The sequence below is a fragment of the Coccinella septempunctata genome, chromosome 3 (assembly GCF_907165205.1).
Source record: "Coccinella septempunctata chromosome 3, icCocSept1.1, whole genome shotgun sequence".
Classification (NCBI taxonomy): domain Eukaryota; kingdom Metazoa; phylum Arthropoda; class Insecta; order Coleoptera; family Coccinellidae; genus Coccinella; species Coccinella septempunctata.
In genome coordinates this window covers 132,603-156,574 of record NC_058191.1, presented here as the reverse complement: position 1 = coordinate 156,574, position 23,972 = coordinate 132,603, and the positions used below count along the sequence as shown (strand labels likewise).

Below are 23,972 nucleotides of genomic sequence, written 5' to 3'. Positions count from 1 at the left end.
ATTTCGGCTGCTTTTTTAGGAAAATTCACTTATTTCTTATAAAATCAGCTCTGTTCTATACAGAATCGTAAACAGTAGAAAATTATCGTTTGAATAAGGTATTTAAATGTGGACAATAGGAAAAAAAATAAAAATCCACAACTTCATCATATGGAAATTTAATAGTTGATTCACCCCTTTAATGCTTCAATATAAACTGAGATGCCGGACGTATCTGACGCCCTTTCGTTCGCTTTTATCGATCCGTCCTCTCTGAATTCGTGTTTCCCGTCTGCAAGAGAGGCGCAATCTACAAATTCCGTTTTCCTCACGGTGAAAATGACGCTGAATACATGCGAGTGGAAAAACATTCGAAGCGTATTACTGTTCGATAAAGTATAGTTAACAATATCGACAGAGATTAGAAGATTTCCTTTTGGTGTCATCGGATATCATCGGAGAAGTGTTCATCATGTCGTTGGTGAGGTCCTACACTGAACCTGAAAGCAGGATGAAGGACTCCCCATCCACCACGTCACTTCAGCTACACGTAAATATGAATATCGAATTCATTCAATGGCTATGATGATGTGCTTGTGTGGATTTTATTGATTGTTTGAAATTTGGGATTTGATGGTTTTCTAACCTCAACTCCACTTGTTGCAGAACAATATGACGCATATCACGACGGCCTACAATATTGGACAATAATTCATTCTTAGATCTCGGCTAAATCAGGGAGAAATTTACGATCCATCAGATAGATCTGTTGAACTGTTCATTTATCCAAACATATGTTGAGTGATTTGAATAATTATCATTAGTAAGCCTTTTGAGTTCGGCAATCTTATGCTTTTCAAATGCCAGACTAAAACTGGCAATGAATTGTATAAGTACAATTAATTGAAAAAATTTGAAGTCATATGATTTCGTGGATTTTTGAGCCCCTTCAATTATGTACCTATATCCTACCTCAAAAAAAAAATATAAAATCGAGAAATCAGCTGTTTCTTCCAAGAAAAAAGAAATTATTTTGCTTTCAAAAGTTATATAGAAGCAATAAAAGTTTAATAGATCTATAATATTCAAAAATAATCACTTCGTGATTCTGAAATGCTCGGTCCATCAGCATCTCGTTCATTTAGATTATACAGGGCATCTACTTTTAGAAGGCCAAAGCTTTAAGGGAAGGTCGTACAAGCGACTCCAACAAAAAATATCAACACATGGTGGATTAACTTTTTTTCCTAATCAATTATACATCAGTTAACCTTGTAGCCTCATCAAATTTGGGCACATATCTCGAGACAGTATCAGAGACTCTGACAGTATTAAAGCTACTAGCAGAGACAGAGTTTGTTTCTGCTACTAGATAAAAATGCATGGGTACCAGAGAGAGTTTGTCTCTAATAGGTACCAAAAACTCTTATTGCGGGCATGGTATGGACATGAATATCCTGATTCTGGAGTAAACAGAGTCATCTTTTTCCAATGGAATTTTTAATGGTAGACATGTTTTCTGTTCAGCAAAACTACTCCATTTGACATATTAACTTTTGTACAAGCTGCTTGTTTACTGCCTTAATGTTATGGCTAAAATTATAACAAAGAAAAGGGAGAAGTTTAAATATACTCTATTTAAAAGCTCCTGTAATTGAATATCAATGTCAATCCACGTTCAGACTCAAGAGAATCTGAAATTTATTATGGTATATTTCTTTTGTAAACGCTCAGGTGAATATTTCCGTCTTTATCATTTTTGTGAGGTTAGATATCATATTAGAATTAGGGAAGTAAAAAAACAGCAAGTAAAAAAGTCGATTATTGTCATTCGAAAGCTCCCTATCTGGGATAGCCTTTGTTGAAAGAAAAAATTCCACCGATAAAACTATTGAAAAAAATATGAATCATTTTGTTCACTTCAGAACCGTGATATTCATTTTATTGGCATCTATGCAGTCTTTAAGAAAAAACTACTGCTACAAGAGTAGCAAATTTATTGCTCTTTCGAGATTATGTGACCAAATTTGATGACTGAAGCTCAAGAAAAATATCTCTCTATAATCTATCATGAATCTAAGATTATATCATCGTTACGCTGATGATGAGGTAATGAGCCCGAAACCAGTTGAGGGTTGATCGTTTCTATATGTGAAATCAAATTTTTCTGAAACGTTTAACAAATTTGTGAACCATTTCCCCCTTCATAGCTCCCGTAACACAGTCCAAAAAGGGCGGTTGGCGGTTCAAGTGGAGGGGCCATGCCCCCCCCTCCCTTTGGGAACTTTTTTTTCGAATATCGACAAATGACTTTATTTCCCTCCTCAAATATGAATGAGTTAAAAGTGGTTTTCTTTCAAACATATGGCATATTTACAATTATAATTATATAACTATTTATTTCATATCAACAAAGATAGAAATTCAAATATAAAATTATGCCCTCACCCCAACATCACTCCTGGAACCGCCACTGGTCCAAAAAGACATTTTTGAACTACAATAAAGACATGTTACTATTTTTTCCGAATCATGGAAAATAACTAATTATTTGAGTGCATGTGATAAAAGCTAGTGAATCACTCTTGTCTTCCTAAATCATCGACCTGAAAGAACGCGTAAGATACACAAAAGGCAGTGTTGGTATATTACACGTTAAAGAATCAATAAATGTATGGAATATTCTTTCGAAGTTATCATGTGATGATTATGTCAACTTGAAAGAATTTACTTATTTAGAAAGAATTTACATCTCATATTCATTGAGACGAAATACACTCCATCGAATCTTGTGGAATTAAGAATGCGAGTTTTGTAAATGTTTGTTCAGAGAGGATAATGAAAAAATTAAGTACTCTTTATGTTTACATGATTATTGAGTGTTCAAGATTTTCAAAAAGTAATATTCACAGTAGGTATAGGGGGGAGGGAATTATCTATGAAGAGTGCAATAGGGTTGATCAACTTATCGTTATACAATTATAATTTTATATTTCCAGTACGATTTTAGGTTAATTTTAGTGTTATAATTTCTCTTTTTAAACCTCAATTCTTTTTTTATATATTCAGTTAAATTTCAATTTTATGGCTGGGTGAATGGGCGAGTTATCGCATCCAAGGCTACTGTGATGAACACACTGTAATAAAAAGTATACCTACAAACTTCTGGCAAGCAGCGAGTAGCAATTTTGAACAATTATTTTGCTACATTTTGGGTAGATCTTTGAAGGGTTTAATTTGGTCAGATTATAATACTTATGACATGGTTTATTAGGCTATCTATTGAAGATTACTATTCCATGCTTAAACGTAAGAAGCACTCTTGCTCGAGTGGGTAGATAAACTATTTATATTTTCCTTAAAATGATTTGGTCTCAATAACAGGTCCTCATAAACTCGTAGGTTTTATTTTGATGACTTTTCAACTGATATTGAACATAAAGGCTGTTCCATAGAAGGAAAAAATAACAACACTAAAAATAGGTTTATTCCGGAGTCCTGCATATTTTTGGCTTGATATGCAAAAAATAAAAATACCATTAGAAAAACTTTCAGAAGATCCGCTCCACATTTTTCCTTTGGAAATCTTCTAGTTCTCTCCAACCTGAAAAGAAACAAAATGATATAAAATGTATGGTGGCAATAATTGTTTCTCTACATCAGCAAAACTGCTTTGACGAATATCACTTCACTGTCCTTATTCCTCATTTCATAGTGATTCAATCAAACAGGAGTGATTACAGTGTAAAACGAAATAACCTGATTTATAGAGATAATCGTTGACCCAACATACAAATTTGAAAAAATTTGTTTACCATATTTTCGACTTTCACTCGTATTTATCGTGAGTGTTAAAATCTTCAATAATTTTCGATAAACATTTGGATTGTTATTAATTGTGGATATACACTGGATGTCTCGATGAAAGCCTTGCTTTCATTATAGACCCCATTCAAACATTGTGAATATAAATTTCGGCGATTTTGGCGATGTGTACAACTTCGCGAATGCACACTCTTCATGTATATTTTAATGGGAAATTATTTTAAGCTTTGACCTCCTAGAATTTCCTTTAAAATTGGGGTGTCGGTTATGGATGAAGTTCAATGTGTCATTTTTACATTGATTACCTAAAGACTCAGATTAAAGCAATTCGAACGTAATTATTAAAAGAAAATGTTTAGCAAAAATCATAACTACAGTTTACAGTCAGTGGTTTATAAGAATTTTGGATTGCCATTTAAAAAAATGAAGATTTTCGATGAATTTCGGATTTGATAATGGATCTAATATGGTTATTAACAAAGAAAATTTTGAGTGTTTATTTTATTACTAGACATAGTCTAAATTTGAATCAATTACATAAAATAGGGACGGAGCTATAGTCCTCAAACTGTCAAAATATTAATAAAAAGTCAAATTTCTCGAAAACCTTTAAGAACTCATATATAGTTGTGTAATCAGACTTACATTGAAATTCAACAAGGAATTCAAAAATGTAAAAATATATAGTGTGTTCCATTTAAAATAACGAAGTTGATAGCTATGTAGAAGAAACGAAACACTTTGTATAGTTTTTAATAATTTTAGGAGATGTTCTACTTAAAAGAGGAAAGTTTCATTTGAAACTCTTTTTTGTAAAGTTAATAGAATTAGAGTAATCGACCGCTGCCCCATGGCGCGGACATCCTGTATCAATGAAATTCTTATGAGGGGATAGCACACCGAAATATTGTCCTATATCTTATCAAAGATTTATTGGTTTGTAATTAAGAAAGTATATTCTACCTAGTCATAATTGAGGTAACTATTGTCCGAATTCAAATGCTTATTAGTCGATTAGGGTGTCTAGTTATTGTCTCGATATGGAATTTTCCATTCGCCACCATCAAAGGTGCTTCATGCGCGACCAGTGGCGTCTCAATTGGGCGGCAAAAAATAATTCGATTTTTTTTGCCTTGGTACTTGTAATTCTGTTGAGTAGGTACCCCGAATTGATTAATAATATTTTTTCATAATCACTTCGATGGACGAACAAATGGGAAAGTATCACACAAAGGTCTTCATAAATGATGTGTTACTTTTTACTGAAGGGTTTCGAAGTAAATATCACGGAACTCCGTAATTGATAACCACCGTGATGTTTAATGAGACCCTGTGTCGAAATAATAGGTATATATTTGTAACTTTTGACTCATATGTTTCAATGTAATCAGAGTTATCATCCTCTGTGTGATCTGGAAATATTGTCTTTCCATTGTTTACATTTAGAAACACCTAAAATCCCAATGTGGTACTCCACTGTGCGGGGTGGTTTCCCGGTCAACTCAGATCCAGTGGAATATTCCACTGGGCAAATATTTGACTGATATTACTCACGGTCAAATTAACGGAGATTGAAAATTTCCATTCAGAATTATTATGGGAACCTTATTTAGGAATACAAATATATCGATTGATTGAAGGGATATTTAAGAGCAATTAATACATCGGTCATTATGCAAAATAGACGAATATGAAACTTGGGTTTTGACGTACCTATAAACTGATAATAATGAATAAAGAGAATACATATACGATTTTTGCACAAATCTATCAGTTTCATCTCGGATTTATATGTTGTATGTAGGCACCGTTTTTCTATGTATATTTGTCAATTATTCTACTTATAAAGACTAAAGAATATTGATTTCCAAACAGCAAATTTCAATACGAGAATCCATGAATCTTATAATAGTTGAGGAAAATAATAAGAGATCAAATCTGCTGAAATGAAGAGTATAATGTCCGATACTTGTACTAAAGGTCCATCCTTATATACTGGTCCTTCAAGAATTAGCCACTTACTGCCAAGTTTTTGAATTTTTAGACTAATATAAGCATATCAGAGCCAACTGCACTTATAGTGACTATATCAAGTTTTTGTATACTAAATTCGACCATATTCAAAATTATGTTTTTGTGATCAAAATAATTTCTATATTGCTTTAAATGATGATCATTACAACACAATCAATTAATCAGTTGTATAACATATATTGAAGAAAAAATCGTGGACCCAAAGGGAACCATCAGTATATCAATTTGATGTTCCAAAAAGATATAATATTTTTCTAACAAATACATCCTACAGTCCAAAAGAATAAGAAATCAATATAAATTGCTGAGATGGTACAACTTATAGTGAAATATAATATCATGATACTAGTTTTCATATTCATGTTGGGTTTTCAGTTCTAATAAAAAATCTTCTAAGGCACTTTTCAAGGTTTATTATACTGATTCAACAATAGAACAGTATGTAGGTGAAAATGGTTCAACGGGGTTAATATAAAACCATTTTTCTAATTTCACATTTTTGAACCTTTTGAAATAATACATCTATTCCATCATTGAATGGTGTGATTAACATTAAGTGAAGAAATTGAATGTAAAAGATAATAATTTATTTTCGATATTCAAATAGTTCTCATATAACCTCTACATTTTTTCAAAACCATTATCAGTTGGAGACAAAACAGTATGGAACATAATATAAATGTATGGAGTTTTTCCATCCAATGAACCTTGGATATTTTTTTCCATTCAGAGGGTTGGACATTTTTTGCATTTGCAACTAATATCAATTTTTTCATCTCCCATATTACAAAAGAGGAATCAATGCGTTTTTATGCAATATTCTGTAATCTTATCTCATTTTTCGTAACCTTGACCAATATGGAAAAAGAATTTTTATGTTTGTTGTTTCGAAGGATTAATTGAAAAATGATATAAATTCTTGATTTACATGCAAATGTTTAATCAGCCTTCATTGCCATTATAATCGAGATGGACCATTTCACCATTATCCGTGAAGGTTATTTTGTTCTTAGCTGTGCTCTCCACTTTATACAGGGCGAGTCTTCGATTCATACAAATATTTTAACAGTAGATTCTTGAGGTCAAAAGAAACTTTTTTTATCATTTTTTCCGAATCGGCTCGGTTTAAAAGATACAGATAGTTGAAAAACCATAAAAAAAATGTTATTTTTAGTTCTATCTCACGAACATTTTTATCGAATCAAATGAATTTCCTAATATAGTTTTTCACTCATTTGATGAACCTTTTATGAACACAAGGCATCACCCACGTCTTCCAGTTTTATCATTATGACGTTCAAATATTCATTAGATCGCGTCCAACTTAGTTTCAAGAGTTGGGTTCTTTGAATTTTTTGTATTTTTATGGTACGTAATGGTCATAATGAGAAAACTGGAAGACAAGGCTGATATTTTGTGGTACGAAAGGATTCATCAAATAAATGAAAAACTATATTCGAAAATTCATTTCATTCGATAAAACCGTTTGTGAGAGAACTAAATATAACATTTTTTATGGTTTTTCAACAGTCTGTATGTTTTAAACCGAGCCGATTCGGAAAAAATGGTATAGGAAAAAAGTGTTTCTTTTGGCCTCAAGAATCTACTGTTAAAATATTTGAACGGGGCAAAGACTCACCCTGTATATTGAAAATACAGAAGTTTGTTTCTTAAACTTAATTCCCTAAATCCTGGCTAGATAAAAGGATATGAGTTAGATGAGCAGGTATGTATATCAATGCAATTTTTAACTCCAGTGGAAATTTACTTGTTCAATTAACACTCTGAGGTTCTTCTATTTTCTAAAGACCAATCACCATGATGATTATTGAGCATATATATATATATAGTGGGGGGTACTCGAAATCGACTAGTATCCGTGTACGGGTCTTGTTAACGTGTTCGAATTCCATGCGGGCTTCGTTATCTTTCTCTCACTCGGAAGCAAATACTTGGGGAGCAACAGAGAGGAGATTTGACGTTAAACAACATAATTGTGATTAGTAGTTCCGAACTTGAGTAAATACGAAGACTATTCAAAATGCCTACCCTTTATGGAACTATTGACGATTATCACTCGGTGAGTTTTGGAAATATTTATTTATCCAGGTATATATTTCTACCTTCCTGCGTTTCTTGTCTTTTTTTTTCGTGTTCTAAATATTGTAGAAGGCGTATTTTTATTATTTGTAGCACTCAGATCTTTTCGGTTGAGGCTACAAGAAATAATATTATATGTTATTATTCATTGTAGGTCTGTTTAGATTCACTTCTGAGGTCAGTGCACTCATAAACCAAAGAAGCGATCTCATTTGTATTTAATAATTATTGGTTTTCTTACTTATTCACACAAAAATTAAGTTCACTAATATATTTCTATTTCTCAACCACTTTCGGAAATATTTTCAGTTTGTTTTATTCATCTATTGTTATAAGTTTTCAAATGATTCGACCGAAGCCAGGAGGATCGTTATTATTTGGCACCCGAAATTTTCAGCAAATCCATATTGAGTATATTCTGAGGAAAACGCACACTTTTGGAATTTAATTTACCTCAAGGAACGTAAACAGAGAAGATTTAAGAAAGTTTCTTTTTTTTCGATCTTTAATGAAAATGATTATCCCCAATAGAAGGAATACCATATTTTCAAATTGAAAGCAATTCTGAATTAAACAAATAGAACTAATGTATATAGAAAAAAGTACAAATGGTGTAGGATTATCGTTCAAAGGAAGCTGAGAGGATTGATTATATAATTATTATCAATCATTATGATACATTCTGACTGAGATAATCCATTTGTCCATGTGTTAATGAACAGAAATTGCATATCGAATTTCTCCACCGATTTTTCAATGTCATGGATATTATTTCACGTTAACCGAATAATACCGGTTACTATCGGTAGGTTTAATCCGTTTCATAAGTTCAAATTTGATCTAATGTGTTCTGAGATGGTGATCTCTGATCTCTCCAGATTCCTTTTACATTTTCAAGATTTCTCCCTGTCCACATCCTGTTCATTCAATATGTGGATAAACAATGAGGAAACTATTACTTTGTGCGTTTGAGCTTGAGATATTCCGTGAGGGTGAGATAGCTATATTCCTGTGCATGTACAATATTTTCACAGTGCGAGTCTCTAACTAATAAATTCAGTAAATCAAAAACTTTTTTGTTGTTGAAATATGCTCGGACGGGTCGAATAGTATTTTAAATTATATCAACAAACACCTCATAGAATTATGCTCGCCCAAATGACTTCTGGAACCGCCACTGTTATAAAGTTTTCACTTATTTGATTAATCTTTTTCGAACACAAGATATCACCCACGTCTTCCAGTTTTCTCATTGACCATTACGTACCATAAAAATAACAAAAATTCAAAGAATCTCTTGAAACTAAGATGGTTCTCTAATAAATATTCGAACGTTTTGTAAAATAAAAGTAATCTTCATATTTTCTCGTATAATGCGCCATTTTCGATTAATTTGATGTTCAAAAATTGAAAAATATCTGTGAAATACCTCTGAAGGTATTTAAGAAAAAAGTAAGAACATTTTTGTGTGAAGTTGTTTTGTACAAGTTGAATGATTTCTTTTCTTTAGATTTCAGACCTCTTTCGTAGAAGTGTGTTAGTTTTTAGACGAGTAAAAATACAGCAGTTGAATAATAACATGAATAAACTTACTTACTTACTTACTTAGAGTATTCTCAAGGGGAGGTAAGGTGGGCAAAGAAATAGTACACTAATCTATACCAGATCAGTGAAGTGTTTTTATACTGTTTCAGTCCAATCATGTACATAATCTATGTTGAATTATGGATTTTCATTATGCCCACATCTTTTCATAGGAGTAAAAAAGCGTACAAGGATTATACCAAATTTGCTTTCTTGCAACAGCACTCAAATAATTTTTCAAGGGTTTCATAAGAAACTCAAGAACTATTTCATATCATAATTTTGAATATACAGACTTTCTTCATAATTGTTTTGCTTATTTTCGAATGGATAAGGATATGTATCATATTTGTAGAGAAAAGGCCATTTTTTTCGGTCAATAATATTGCCAATAATTATCACATTTCCTTCGGGCGAGTGATATCAAATCATCGAATGGAATGCGTTGAAATTAAATCGTTATGTTCCTGTTGGAAAATTATCTCGTTTCGCACATGGCTAATGAAAGGAATTTGTAAACACATGACATGTTGGTGTTACTCTTTTTTCGATAATAGTCTTGGAAAATTACTAATCTAATTTATGTCATGGTTGTTTATCGCTCGAAGACGATATATTGTGTCGTCTTTGTTCTTAACTTCAACTCTCGAGAAACGATAAGGGAAGAGTCACGATGACCGTCTTTGGCACGGCCAATCTTTCAGCACAAACATAAAAAATAAATGTGTCAGACAAGCTGTCTGGAAATCTGGAGTACTGATTATTTTTCGGAATATTATTTCCGTGGTTGGGATTTAAATTTCTGTGATTATGTATGATTGATACAGACATGTAAACCAAGAAATAAATGAGGATATAATCTGACATAGGTACTTAAATACATTCACCACCAGCTACCTAAGTTTATGCCGAGGTTTATGCCTTTTTCGTATTTTGAGAAAATCACTTACATTTCTTCACAAACGTTGTCTGATAGCATATACACCACCTCATATACAGGCTGTTTCCAAAACATGGGAAATCAACTCGGTGTATTATTCTTTGAGTGATTTACAGTCGGAAAGGTTCGTAGGCGTTTGTACAGGATAAAAACCGTTACATAAAATGAATAACAAATTCCTCGATATTTTCGAATACTGGACTCTTGTATCCTAGCTGAAGGCAGTCATTTTCAACAGTTGTTGCAATTTCAAAAACTGTTTGATGTAATGTAAGAAATTCATTTGTCGACTATACTAGTGGAGTATTGTTTTGAATGACAAACGGTTTTAGCTGAAAAATGGCGCATTCTAGAAAAAATGCATAGGACTTTTTTAATTCCTAATTTAATTGGGAATTTTATTCCTACCAAATTTACTAAGTTGTTGGAAATTTTCTCGTCTTCTGACTGTAGGCAAGATAAACAGATTAAAACAGTTTTTGACAACGTACGTTGTCACAATACGTATTGTGTACGACTATCAGATGGTAGTTATTGTAGCTAGAAAACATAATAGTCAGATACTTACTTTTTGTTTTTGTATTTACAGACAACATAAAAATCACTTCGTAGATATGATTAAAGGACTGATCGTTCCTTATCTCGACTAGGAGAAATATATTCCCAGAAATTTTTATGATGAATTCATTAGGTACTTCCATTTTTGTGTATCACTGAGTATAAAATGAAATTGAAAGATGAAAAACATCTGTAAAGGACAGTGTAATCCTGGGACATATATCAATATTAATGCTAACAATTCAACCATTCCATCTAGCGTAGAAGGGTTAAGCTCTGCACCAACCATTGAACTCTATGGGAAGAGAAGTTCCCATAGAGTTCAATGGCACCAACCCCCCAAAACCTACAGCACCTTTTATGCTTTCGAATCTTTGTTTTATCATTATCATGATCAGTTGATACATTTCACGTGAAATATTCATCAAGCTCCAAGTCATATAGGTAGAGTTATAGTCACCTATAGTTGAATAAATCAGATATTCTCTTTAATGGTCATCGATGATCAATGAATTAATCAAACCCTATACTTAATATTCTACCTTTTTTTTATATCCAGCAATATAGCATGTGCATAAGGTGGAAAAATTTTAGTAATAGGTATCATACAGTAAGGCATATAATACGAGAGTTCGCAAAAAAAACCTGAAAGGTCCAATCATAAATACGTTATCATTTAATATATGATATAACTTGCTACAAAAATGCTTTAACGGATTCTTTCTTTATGTGCAGCGTGGGAGGCTTGCGTCATAATTTTTCATTAATATAGAAACATTCAATTTTCTAAATCTAAATCTCTTCTTCATGTGTTGGAGGAATATTATAGGACTCGTATATGTTTGGGTGAAATCTCCTATAAAAATAGCGTTCATTATGCATTATGCATCATAATTTTGAAGAGAGAGGGGGAATTCAAAAACTACTAATCTCAACATAAATAGTTCGACTTCGCTTTTAAATAATTACTACATCGCGAATATAAGAAAAGCGCATCCACCACACTGTGATGGGAATCACAGTACATATCAACTACAGTACATATCAACTACACGACGATATTAAATTACCCTTTTCTAGACTATTCAATTTTAAGACGGCCAGACCGAGACAAATTTCTCACCGAGACTCGCCACACAAAAATTGCAATGCAAATAGAAAAGAGATTCTTTGTACGAAATTTGTATCATTGTATCAATTGTGAAAATTCAGCAACAAAAAGAACTTCGACATTATTCCAATGGACTTCATGAATCACTTATTCCCGCTCCTTTCTTAGATCTTTTGAGAGATTTATTCTTATGTTCACAGAAGATATTTTATTTTCAAAATGCAATGCCATTTGCGGACTCGATTTTTTGTTATTTTTACGATTCACTAATCTATGAGGTCTAACTAGTTACTTAACTAGTAACCATCTTCAGATGATAGGAGACATCTAAAATTTTTATTGTTTTAGCTACAGTGAAAGAACGAGCAAAAGAATACCTATTCAAAATGAAAGTTCCAGTTTTCTTTCGTCAGTTTCAAAATCAATATATAATATAATATACAGAGTGCCCCTAAATTGAACTTACAAACGAAAAGAGGAGATTCCCTGAGTAATTTAAAAAAAAAGTTTCATAAACATGGTACCGCAAACGATTCGTTTTCGAACACCTTGTGTTAAAGTTAGAATTTTTCAAGTTTTTATCTTATATAAAGTATCTACGCTTCACAAGATAAACAAAAAAGTTAAATTTTTTTATGTCGAAACTAACAATGAATGTATTCTCACCTGCACTAACTGAATTTTTATGACAACTTGGATTTTTCTGAAGATTTCGAGAGAATCGTTCGAAATCTCTCAAAATCGGTAGCAGATACGACAAAACTACAAGTGACCATAAAGTTAAGTAAAACAACAAAGATTCTTCTATACATTTCTTCAAATTAACAGTGGCTCACCAAAAGAAGTTCTGGAGAAAAACCTAGGAAGATTTGCTATCAAAATTGGCGTGTCATATGGTGTGAACTCTCAGTTGCAATGTCTATGCCAAATTTCAGTTGAATATCGTGTGAAGTGTATACTTCATTCAATTTTATTTTAGCAGTCGGATGGCCATGGAAATTTGACACATTTCACTCTGTATAGTACGAAAATGTGGGGTTATGACGCTTGTCAAAACATTTTTGGGTTTTAAATCAACGCTATGTTGCCCGTTCTACGTAAAAGTTTCTGTTATTACGTATTTTATTACAATGTCGAATCTCTTAGGAAAATATGTGACGAACATAATTGAAGTTTATACAAACTGATTGAAGGCATACATACCAAATCCAAATATTTGCATGGAAAATACTAGAGATCAGTATAATATCATAATATGCACTAGCTTGAGGAGAGTGAATGTTCGTTATCTTCTTTGGCTAAAGTTTGAATACGTTACATCAGCTGTAGATTTCAAAAATATCAACCCAAAGATGAAATGCATATGATGCAATGGTTGGGAATGGGTATCTCCCGAAGGAATTAACAGATAATTACAAGAATGTTAAATTCTTCAACAAAAATCATCTTGCATCAATATAAGTAAAAGGAATTGAAGGAAGTTTCAAGTTGAGATGCAACTTCACCGTTGAACAATAATTTAACATGAATAAACAAGTATCAGGACAACTTGCGCGTATTTGTGGCTATTCATCTTAATACATTGATGTAATAATAATAATTAGGTATTTATTAGTACCTTAAGACATTTACATTGTATAGGACAAGTCAAATGAAAAATAGAAAAATCAATTTTAGGGAACTTGTTCTCCGATGACATTTATCGAATATCCTGTAGTAAATTTTTTTTTAACATTAATTCACTCAAACATAAAATTCTCAAATACCACCACTTTTTTGGGTCTCCCAATAGAAGGAAATTCTTTGTCATCCTCTTCATTCACAATCTTCCTGATTGTAGAAATATTTAGCTGAAATATAAGTCTTTTAGATTCAGATGAAACATTATATAAATTCTCTTACATTGAATATGTTCGCTATCGTCTGACGCATTGTTTATTTAAAATATCAGGGTATAACTATTTGAATGAGCAGACCTGAATTCTAAATAGCACTTTCTGAAACCCTGTCTCTTTTTTCAATCACTTTTGGCATTTTCGTAATATTAATTGATATAAGTTGTGGCAACGGCGTTATGACATTAACGACATTTCATGACTGCCAACCTAACTTCGTTCTAGTTACAAAAACTTGAGAAAATTATTTCATGGCCAACCGACTGCTAAAATAAATTTGAATGAAGTATAGATACTATAAGAGAAAAACTTGATAAAAATCCAAACTTTGACACCCTGTATCTCGAAAATGAAATGTTTACGAACCCATGTTTATGGAATTTTTTTTCTTTTCATTGCACTTCTGAAATTTCATTCAAAATATACATAACAACTAAATTTTAAATTATACAACATTTTTGGTTTATGCATTGATTCATTCAGAAATCTTGCAAGTGAGGAGTAAGTATACGTGTATGTGAAGAAAATTTATTGTAACATATTATGTCATATAGGTATCATATTAGTCCGTGCAAACACGCGACACGTGTCTTGGTTTAATAACTTTTATGTTAGTGAAAAATCGTAATATACCTTCTTAGGTAATTCTGTTTTTAGTCCGTGCAAAACGAAATATCTTATTCAAATAAATATGATGAATATTTTATGGGATGAAATAACTTTGTATGTGGCCAGCGTTGGCCAACAAATTGCATTCATTATTTTCATTATAATCTACACAATGAATAACAAGGAAGAAACGAGTTCGAGAGAGAGCTCGACAAAGTTCTGAACAGGAAAATTCAAACTTTCCTATAGAAACCACGGATTATAGATAATATTCGTAGCAATTCTCTTTATCATATTATCTTAGATCGACGAAAAAGGTCCCCAGATACTGTTATTCACCAGCGAGAAACCCACCTACCTACGTAGGTAGGTACTTGATGTTATTAAGTCATACCGTTCATTTTATATTGAAACAGTTAAGCCTTGGACAGTTTCCTGGTTTGTTGAACGTTTCATCAACCAACGGAACCATCGGTATCGTTGTTTTCTTTCGCTTCCGGGTCCCAACAGAGTGTTTTGAACCATGTGGAAGTGATATGTTTCTATGATGGAATTGAAAAAGGATTACAAACTGAAATCTAGAGGCTTGTGTAAGGTAAAATTGCGAACGAGATAATGAGAGTCGATTCGAATCAAATAAATATTGTTTAAAAATCTGATAGCAAAATGGACATCTTGATACCTTGTGTACAAATTCATAGATGGGTGAAAATCAAGACGATACTGTGTTAGTGATGTTTTTTTTATCTTTGATTTTTTCCAAGTAGTTTGTTCATTTTCCCCAAGACTCGAACTCTTCTGCTCACCACCAGAATGAATTGCTCTTGAATTATTAGTATCTTGATTGAAATTATGGTAAAAACGCGGGAATTTAAAATTGTTCAATTGTTCTCTTCAGATGAGCATTCAGGTACTGTTATGAAAATAATATGATAACCCTAGGCCTAGTTAGACCGTATATCCGATAACAGATACATTAGAAAGCACGGTAAATAAATTGTAAACCTCATGGAAATATTACACTTATACAGCAGAAATCCTTTCATATATCTACCCTCCAAGTTTTTCTGAGAATGGACTTGAGACACTAGATAAAATTTAATATGAAATTGAGTTTCATCTGATATTGATCCTCACAGCTCAAAAGTCGAGTAGACCAATTTCGAAAGTTAGAATTTGAAAAAAGAAAATACGAATATTTTACTCGAAAAGTAAATCGGCTCATTACACCTAGAAATGATTTAATCGAAAGGAGCTAATAGTTTCAAAATTTCGGATGTCGAATATACTAAAATTAAATGGTCCTTTTCCATGAAGAATTTTGCAAAAAAGTAATTCCATTCATTTTTTATAATTCATAATCTGAAATTACGTGCATCCTTCCAAAATAATTCAGATCAATATCTGACAAGAACAAGGATCTTCATATCCGATGTATAATCAGAGAATTATAAAGAAAAACTTTCTTTGACGTACTTCTGCTCGTTTTCCGATATTTTAATTTCTCGAAAAGTATGTCTCGTTGACGTAAAACGTGACGTTCATCATGTCTGGAAAAATATACCTCAGTGAAACATTAGATACTCTTTTTATAAGAGACAAGGAATAATGTGAAAATTTCAAATGAAATCGGCAGTGAATCTTCCAGCAATAATTTTCAATCAATTCATGGCTAACGTATATTTTGTGTTCTTCAAATTTTTACCTTATGTAGTGACTTTAGTAAGTGATGAAAAGCATCAACTTGGGCGAAAATTTCAGTCTTAAATGTAAGTAATAAACTGATAATTTTTTTGTTGCAGGAAAATAGGGCTCTATCTCCAAAGCAAGTAGGAAAGAATGGCAGCGATGAAAAGCAGCATTTGCTGGACAGTGACTACCAAAGCGGAGAAACCTCCGTTTATATGGAGGAGGAATCGGCTTTTTATAAAAGTTGGGAGGACCCTTTGATTGAAAGAAAATTGGATCACCCTTTGTCCAATTCCGAAACACTTGTCCATCTGCTCAAAGGTTAGTTCCCACTTGAAAAATATACATGATAGACCTTTTTTTCCCAAATACCAACATTTATGACGATTTTTTTAAATAGATTCATCCATGAAATCACAGCCGTCTTGTAAGGACAAAAACATACCTTATTAGCCCTGGCAAATTAAGGTTTTGGTTCCTAAAACTTGCTAACAAGCTGGAAATGATTTCAAATGACGGAGGGCATCTCAAATATCAGTAAAGTTAACTTTGCGACAATTCTCTGCGAAGAGAAATAAGAAATTACAGTTGGGAAATATCGGTCCAAGGAACAAACACAAGAAACTATTCTTTCACGACGTTTCGGCACTTTATTGTGCCTTGTTCAGGCTAAAAAATGGAAAATTATGTTATAAACAGTGACATAGATAATATAAAAATATGATGGCATAATATTCATATAAATTACTAAAATTATCAATCTAATACATCACAAATACAGAATAGAATATAAAAAAATATAAAAACACCGAAAACAACATTAAACATCAAAGCAGACTGAGCAAGACAACTGTATAGCAAGACAGGCCAAGGAAAAAAGGAAAAATACCCACTGTCAGAATATTAAAAAATTTCAATATTTTCATGTACTGAAAATCGTCATAAAAATGAAAATAAAACGGGAAAACGAGTTCTACCGGATCTAGGCATCGATGTATGTTTGCTTTTTTGGGTCATGACACATCAAACGCAGAATTCAAATGAATGGAAGAAAAACGATCTACAAACACAACGGAAACACGAGAGACAACATGACACTTGTACAGTGGCGTAACGAGAAATAAGAAAGTTCGAAATTGTTGCCTTTTTTGTTTTGTCACAAAAGAGCAAATGACAAAAATTTGTTTCTGACTTCTTTGGTAGAAGAGGAAACTAATCTTCAAATGTCATCAAAATGATACAAATTTTTCAAGTGCTCCGAGCGATTTTCCACATTTTCCTTTTAAAGCCGGAAAATCGAGGTGTTAAGTTTTCGTTGGATCGCATTGTATAAGTGTGTATTTTGGGATTGGCACTTCGTCTGTAGATGGATATAATGGCTTTATCTCATATCTAACAGCGACCACATGTGAAATTAGATATTAACTTTAACATCTTCATAATCTAGATTGGAATTTGTTACAGGTAACATCGGAACAGGAATTTTGGCCATGCCAGATGCCTTCAGAAACGCAGGATGGATAGTTGGCCTTTTTGGCACCCTCTTCATGGGCGCAATTTGCACACATTGCATGCACATTATGGTCGGTGTCGCACATCATTTGTGCAAAAACTGCGGTGGTTCTGCGCTCAGTTTCGCCGATGTCATGGAACGATCATTCGAGAAAGGTCCAAAATGGATTCAGAAGTATTCCATTGCGGCTAGGTGAGTCTAATTTTATCTTCATCGATCATCTTGTAGGATTTTTTTAACGACGTCGCGCTGTCAACACTCAACTAATAGCATAAGGACAACGTGTTGTCCTTCACGATGAGTAACAGTATAAATGTATACCTATATCTAGTGTTCCTTTTCCAGGACTATGACGAACATATTCCTCTGCATCACCCAGATAGGTTTCTGCTGCGTTTACTTCGTATTCGTAGCTGCGAATCTTCAAGAAGTGGTAAAGCATTATTTCTTCGACATCGACTTCTTCTGGTTCCTCACGTTTCTCTTAGTACCCTTGGTACTGCTAAACTGGATCAGAAATCTCAAGTTTCTAACGCCTTTCTCCATACTGGCCTCACTGCTGATGATAGCAGGCTTGGTAATCATTTTCGGATATCTTCTACACGACGTCCCATCCATCAACAGCATCAAGGAAATAGGAAATCCACAATCTTTGGCGCTTTTCTTCGGCACTGCCGTATACGCTTTTGAGGGAATAGGAGTGGTGAGTCAATCAACTTTTAATCAACTACTTAATTCGTAAATGAAACAAGCTGATTCAACTGAATGAAATAATTCAGGTATTTTCAAAATGGCATGAGAGATATTCGCTTATAAATTTTTGTCAAACAGAAGAGTTTAATAAATAGAAATAAGTTAGATGTGTAGCATCGTATCGAGATAATATTAGCATTTATAAGTTGGTCGTTTTGTGAAAAATTTTCTAAAAATTAGACGAACTCAACTGAACATAGTTGATGTTCATTAAATATTTTTTAACGACAAGGAATAAGAATTCGCATGTGTAACCAATGGGGGAACCGTACAGCAGAACAGATTTATCATCGAAACGGCAGAATAAATGAGTTTTAAGCAAGACACGCACTGTATACAGTGCGCGTCCCTAACTTATATATAAAAAGTTTTCACTATAAATGAAATCATATAGATGATATAGTCATTCTTCGATGACTAACAATAAGAAATTTACAATATTGTACCTAATTATTCATTTTTCTGTGCTAGCAGTATTTTATATTTCAGTGGAAATGTAGTTCTTAAATTTTCAATACTCGTAATTCGTCTTTCCTTTATTATCAGGGTAAAGAAGTCGGCTCTTTATTAACCATCAAATAATAATTAGAAATTCGAATAGCTTATTCTTAATGAAGCAGAAAGAAATTGTTGATTAATACTGAGTTTTATGGAATTTTATACTATAACACTGATAACAGTTTTTATTATACGTAGGTATTTACTTTTAAGACGAGAGTATTTTATTGCATCTTCAATTTATTTTCAATTTTTGCCTGAAATGGATGAGGAACTTTCGTTCATGCTGTAAATTGGACGATGAATAAAAAAAAGTCCAATTTTCCTTAGTTTTATTATTCATATTCATGCTTTGGCGTATGATATACATAATTAGAGCAGTACAAAACCGATTTTGAAAACCCGTATTGAAGTAAAATTCTTAGCAGTGAGGATTTCGTCAGAAAATTAAGTAAAATTAATGAAGAGAACTCAATAAAATTTCCGGAACATGGGAAGGTGGTGGTTTATGGGGGTTAGGAATTAATTCATTCCCATCTTTATTTCTATTACTTATTATGCATTTCAGTGTTTTTCATTTGTTCTTGATTGATTACGAAATGTGTTTATTGAAGCTCCCGACTATCTGAATGATTTTTCACGAATACTGTTTATGCGAATAAATGCAATTTTCCGAACATTGTCCAATTTCAAAAATTCATAAAAAAAGAATTGTAGGAATGTGACAACGTGGAGTGGTACCACAGTACCACGTATTGAAACTCAATTTAGGTTTTTTCTATGAAGCGAAAAAATAATTTGATATTAAAATACAAAGTGAAATTTTTCCCTGAACATGAGGATTAATGATTCCTGCTCTGGAATATTGAAATAATTAATATCTTTCTGACTAGGCGATATCAGTCTGACTGACTGAAGAAAGACTGAAATAAATATTTTATAGTTAATCCGTAGTACTCAGCTACTCCTACTTTATCTCCGATGGGAGTATGTATGAATGTATGGTTACTCCCGGGACAGCCTGTATACAAGAAAACTTATTATAATAAATTCGTTAATAATGGGTGTACTGTTTTCAATGCCACTTCATTAATTTCAACCTCCCCTTTAATTTACTATTGCTTTTTATGTCTTAGTTGATAAATTCAGTCAAACTTTTCGGAAAAATCTATTAAAACCACAGTGTTCAGTGAATTTTCGAAGAAGAACCGTTGTTATTGGTTATTACATATATTAATCGCCTAATCGGCGTAATAATCCGAAAAATGATTCACAATCCTCTGTTATTTTTTCAGGTTTTGCCCTTGGAGAACAATATGAGAACACCCTTAGATTTTGGTGGATGGAATGGAGTTCTTAACACCGGAATGGTCTTCACGACATGCCTATATACAGCAGTGGGATTCTTTGGTTATTTGAAATACGGGAATGCCTGTGATTTAGGAAGCGTTACTCTGTATTTGCCGCCGAACGACTTGTGAGTAATCGATACCTAGATGTGACTTTTCAATCATTTTTCATACACACTGTATGCAATTTCGATGCTCAACTTTTAATCTGAACCAGATAGAAATTCCGTTTATTTATAAAAAAGTTCTATCTTTGTGAGTGCCCCATCATGACACGTCTCTGAAATCTAATTTGTTCTAGATTAATAATGAAAAATCGGAAATATACAGAGGGTCTTTGACTCGCACAAATATTTCAACAGTAGATTGAACTTGAGACTACTGTTGAAACATTTGTACGAGTCAAAGACTCACCTTATATATATTCAAATTTCTTGATTTTCCGATTCATAGACTATCTTTATCTGAGAAGGGGCCTACATGGCTTTAAGAACTTTCAATAAATTACCAAATGAATTAAGTGTATATCAAACTATAAAGGATTAAGGTATAAAGTCAAACATCTATTTATTAATTTAGAACCTTATAATTTGAAAGATTATTTTAAGAGGGCGAATTAAGGCTCAAAACATATCATCGTAGTTCATTTTATATTTTTCATTTCAGATTGGCACAGATGGTACGCTTGATGATGGCCATTGCCATCTTTTTCTCCTTCCCCCTTCAATTCTACGTTCCCTTCAACATCATCTGGCCGCCTCTGAAGAGCAAGCTGACCAGAGATAAATGCGACGACACCAGCGAGAGTCTAATCGCCGAGTATACCACGAGGACGCTGCTGATTTTCTGCACCTTCCTTCTGGCCATAGCCGTGCCTAACCTGGGGGCAGTAATAACCCTCGTTGGGTCTTTCAGCAGCTCGGCCCTGGCCCTGATCTTTCCGCCCATGGTAGAAATGCTAGCGTACTACCCCGACAAATGGGGCCCGTACAAGTACATCCTATGGAAAGACGTCCTGATCATCATTTTCGGCTTTATCGGCTTCTTCTTCGGCACCTACTCGGCCGTCCTCAACATAATGAATTTGGAGGAATCTTCAAGTACCTGATTTTTCATTTAATTTTCACCGTATCTGTGATTTTCAAACCAAGTGCATAGGTAATACAAATATTATTTATTCGGCTTGCCGACGCCCCCTTGTCGAGACAAATACCTATTATTATATTATCTATTCAATGTTATTAATTCGAAAGATCGTTTTTAGTTCAAAACTGATTTTGAACGAGTCAACTGCACGCAGGTCCTTGAAGAGGATGGCCCAAGTTGACCAATGATTATTGTCTGTATCGGTTTGTTATCAGCAAATCAATGGCAGAACGAAAGGAGTATTGTGATATAAATGGCAAAACCTGCTAGTGTGGAAAGAGCACGACAGTATAGCTACAAAAGATTGTTTTATATCAAATTGCATAGATAGATAGAGTCATCATACTTTCATCATCACAGAACTAAGACAATAAGCAACTATGACAATAAATTTTGCATCTCATTTAATCAAAGTGGAGACATATCGTTGATTCTTAGTTTTACATATAGCAAAAATTATATCTGAAGAGTATATTTTACAGATGTGCTTTTTATCGAAGAATCGAATTGTTATATTCTTGATCTCATAAGAAGTAGTATGGATATCTATCTACTATCTATTATGCGATTCAAAGTGTCTATAATATAACAGTCAGTATTCCTTATATTGTAAAAATGTAGCATATGTAATTTATCCATGAATGTATTTATTTTAAAATATAAAAATATTATATCGTATATAACCCTAACATCTAGACTTATTTTTCCATAGTTCTCATTCCATTTATATCTGCGTCGCGTCGATGAAAATTGATTGTTTCTGATTATGACTCGGGCAAGGAAGTATAATATATCGGGAAATCATATAAAAAGAAGTTTCAAATTCGAATCATTTTACTGGTTGGTTGATTATAAATGCCCCCGCCGCAATCTTTTTGTCTGTAGAAAAAACATTCGTACAAAAGTTTCTTTATAAATAAACATTTTTTGAAAAAATCCTTTTTCATACACAAGGATGAGGATGAGTCGTACAAATATTTTAACAGTAGATTCATGAAGTCATAAGAAACACTTTTTTCCTATACCATATTTTTCGAATCGGCTCGGTTAGATGATAATAAAAGAGCTGTTGAAAATCGTTAAAAAAAATGTTATTTCAGTTCTATCTCACAAACGGTTTTATCGAATTCAATGAATTTCGGAATATAGTTTTTCATTTAATTGATAAATTTTTTTCAAACACAAAATATCACCCACGTCTTCCAGATTACTAATTATGACCATTACGTAGCAATCGACCAATCGTATCATAAAAATACCAAAAATTCAAAGAACCCAACTCTTGAAACTATAAGTTGGACGATTTCTGATAAAAATTTTCCAGTTTTCTCATTAGGACCATTACGTACCATGAGAATACCAAAAATTCAAAGAACCCAACTCTTGAAATAAATTTTGACGCTATCTTATGAATCGTTTTGTAAAATAAAAGTATTCTTCAAAGTTTCTTGTACAATAAGCCGTTTTCGAGTGATTTGATGTTCAAAAATATCTGTGATACTCGGAAAATTGGGTTCTTTGGCTGACGACAACTCTGTTTAAAAGATCCACAGATATGTAGTATCATAGATTTAACTTGTTGAAGGGAATTTTTTGTGTCTCCAGTTCCAGGGGTCGACTGCTCATTAAGTATAAGAATTTAAAATGGCTATCCCCCGGTTTCATAAAGCTCGATCGGGAAATCAACGCTTGATTGACAGATAAACGTCAATTTGTCTTCAATCAATAATTCAGTCATAACAATTCGGAATTCAATTCTCGAATCAAATTATGATCTATATACATCTATTCAATGATTCTAAATTGCTTCTTATTCAATATATGTAGGAATGAAAAAGTTTTAGTGATTTCGTTTTTGAAATCCAGTGACTGTAAAATCGTTGATCGGGCAGTAAGAGTTTTATGAAACCCGCTGTCAATCTTTTTATCAGTGCCGAATCAGAAAAAATGGTTTCTTTTTACCTCAAGAACCTACTCTTGAATTATTTGTACGTTTTAAGGACTCACCCTATATACAAGATGGCGACACTTGTATACAGCATACTTTAGTTGTAGTTTTTCAACTTATGTAGAAAAAATAAATCTCAATATTGTGAGGAGTTTCCTGATTATCTTGAAATTACGTCTGCCATCTTGAAGGGTTATTGGAAGTCAACGAGCCACAAAATTTCATTAAAATGGGATCACTCATTCTTACGTTATAGATATCGAAAATCAAAGCCAAAATCCATAAATCACTCTGTATTTTCGGCCTAAAGTAGAAAAGGCCTAAATAAGCTGCATTCACCACTATAGCCTACGGCCAACCACTCGATGAGAAACACCCTGTAGATTCATAATGAAAAATTGGAAATATATGATATTCGAAAATTGCTTATATCTTCTGTCT

At 32.9% G+C, this 23,972-nt stretch overlaps 1 protein-coding gene across 4 annotated transcripts; it reads left to right on the top strand.

The window, feature by feature from the left end:
• The first annotated feature begins 379 nt into the window (after positions 1 to 379).
• LOC123309393 (proton-coupled amino acid transporter-like protein pathetic) lies at positions 380 to 22,272 on the top strand. Of its 4 annotated transcripts, none has more exons than XM_044892496.1 (6): positions 380 to 529; positions 16,438 to 16,645; positions 17,789 to 18,029; positions 18,183 to 18,540; positions 20,384 to 20,565; positions 21,104 to 22,272. In XM_044892496.1, the coding sequence occupies exons 1-6, from the start codon at positions 452 to 454 to the stop codon at positions 21,543 to 21,545; spliced, it is 1,509 nt and encodes a 502-aa protein (XP_044748431.1). In that variant the 5' UTR covers positions 380 to 451; the 3' UTR covers positions 21,546 to 22,272. The 4 variants fall into 4 exon arrangements, with proteins under 4 accessions (XP_044748431.1, XP_044748433.1, XP_044748432.1 ...); XM_044892498.1 differs by lacking the exon at positions 380 to 529 and adding an exon at positions 7,701 to 7,918; XM_044892497.1 differs by lacking the exon at positions 380 to 529 and adding an exon at positions 15,013 to 15,230.
• The last annotated feature ends 1,700 nt before the right edge of the window (positions 22,273 to 23,972 follow it).

What these genes read in the sequence shown, in the direction of transcription:
- LOC123309393 (XM_044892495.1), top strand. Translation starts at nt 16,259, where the DNA reads ATGAAATCGGCAGTGAATCTTCCAGCAATAATTTTCAATCAATTCATG. An exon ending in TACCTTATGTAGTGACTTTA is followed by an intron (nt 16,358 to 16,437) that starts GTAAGTGATGAA and finishes TTTTTGTTGCAG; the next exon opens with GAAAATAGGGCTCTATCTCC. An exon ending in TATTTGCCGCCGAACGACTT is followed by an intron (nt 20,566 to 21,103) that starts GTGAGTAATCGA and finishes TTTTCATTTCAG; the next exon opens with ATTGGCACAGATGGTACGCT.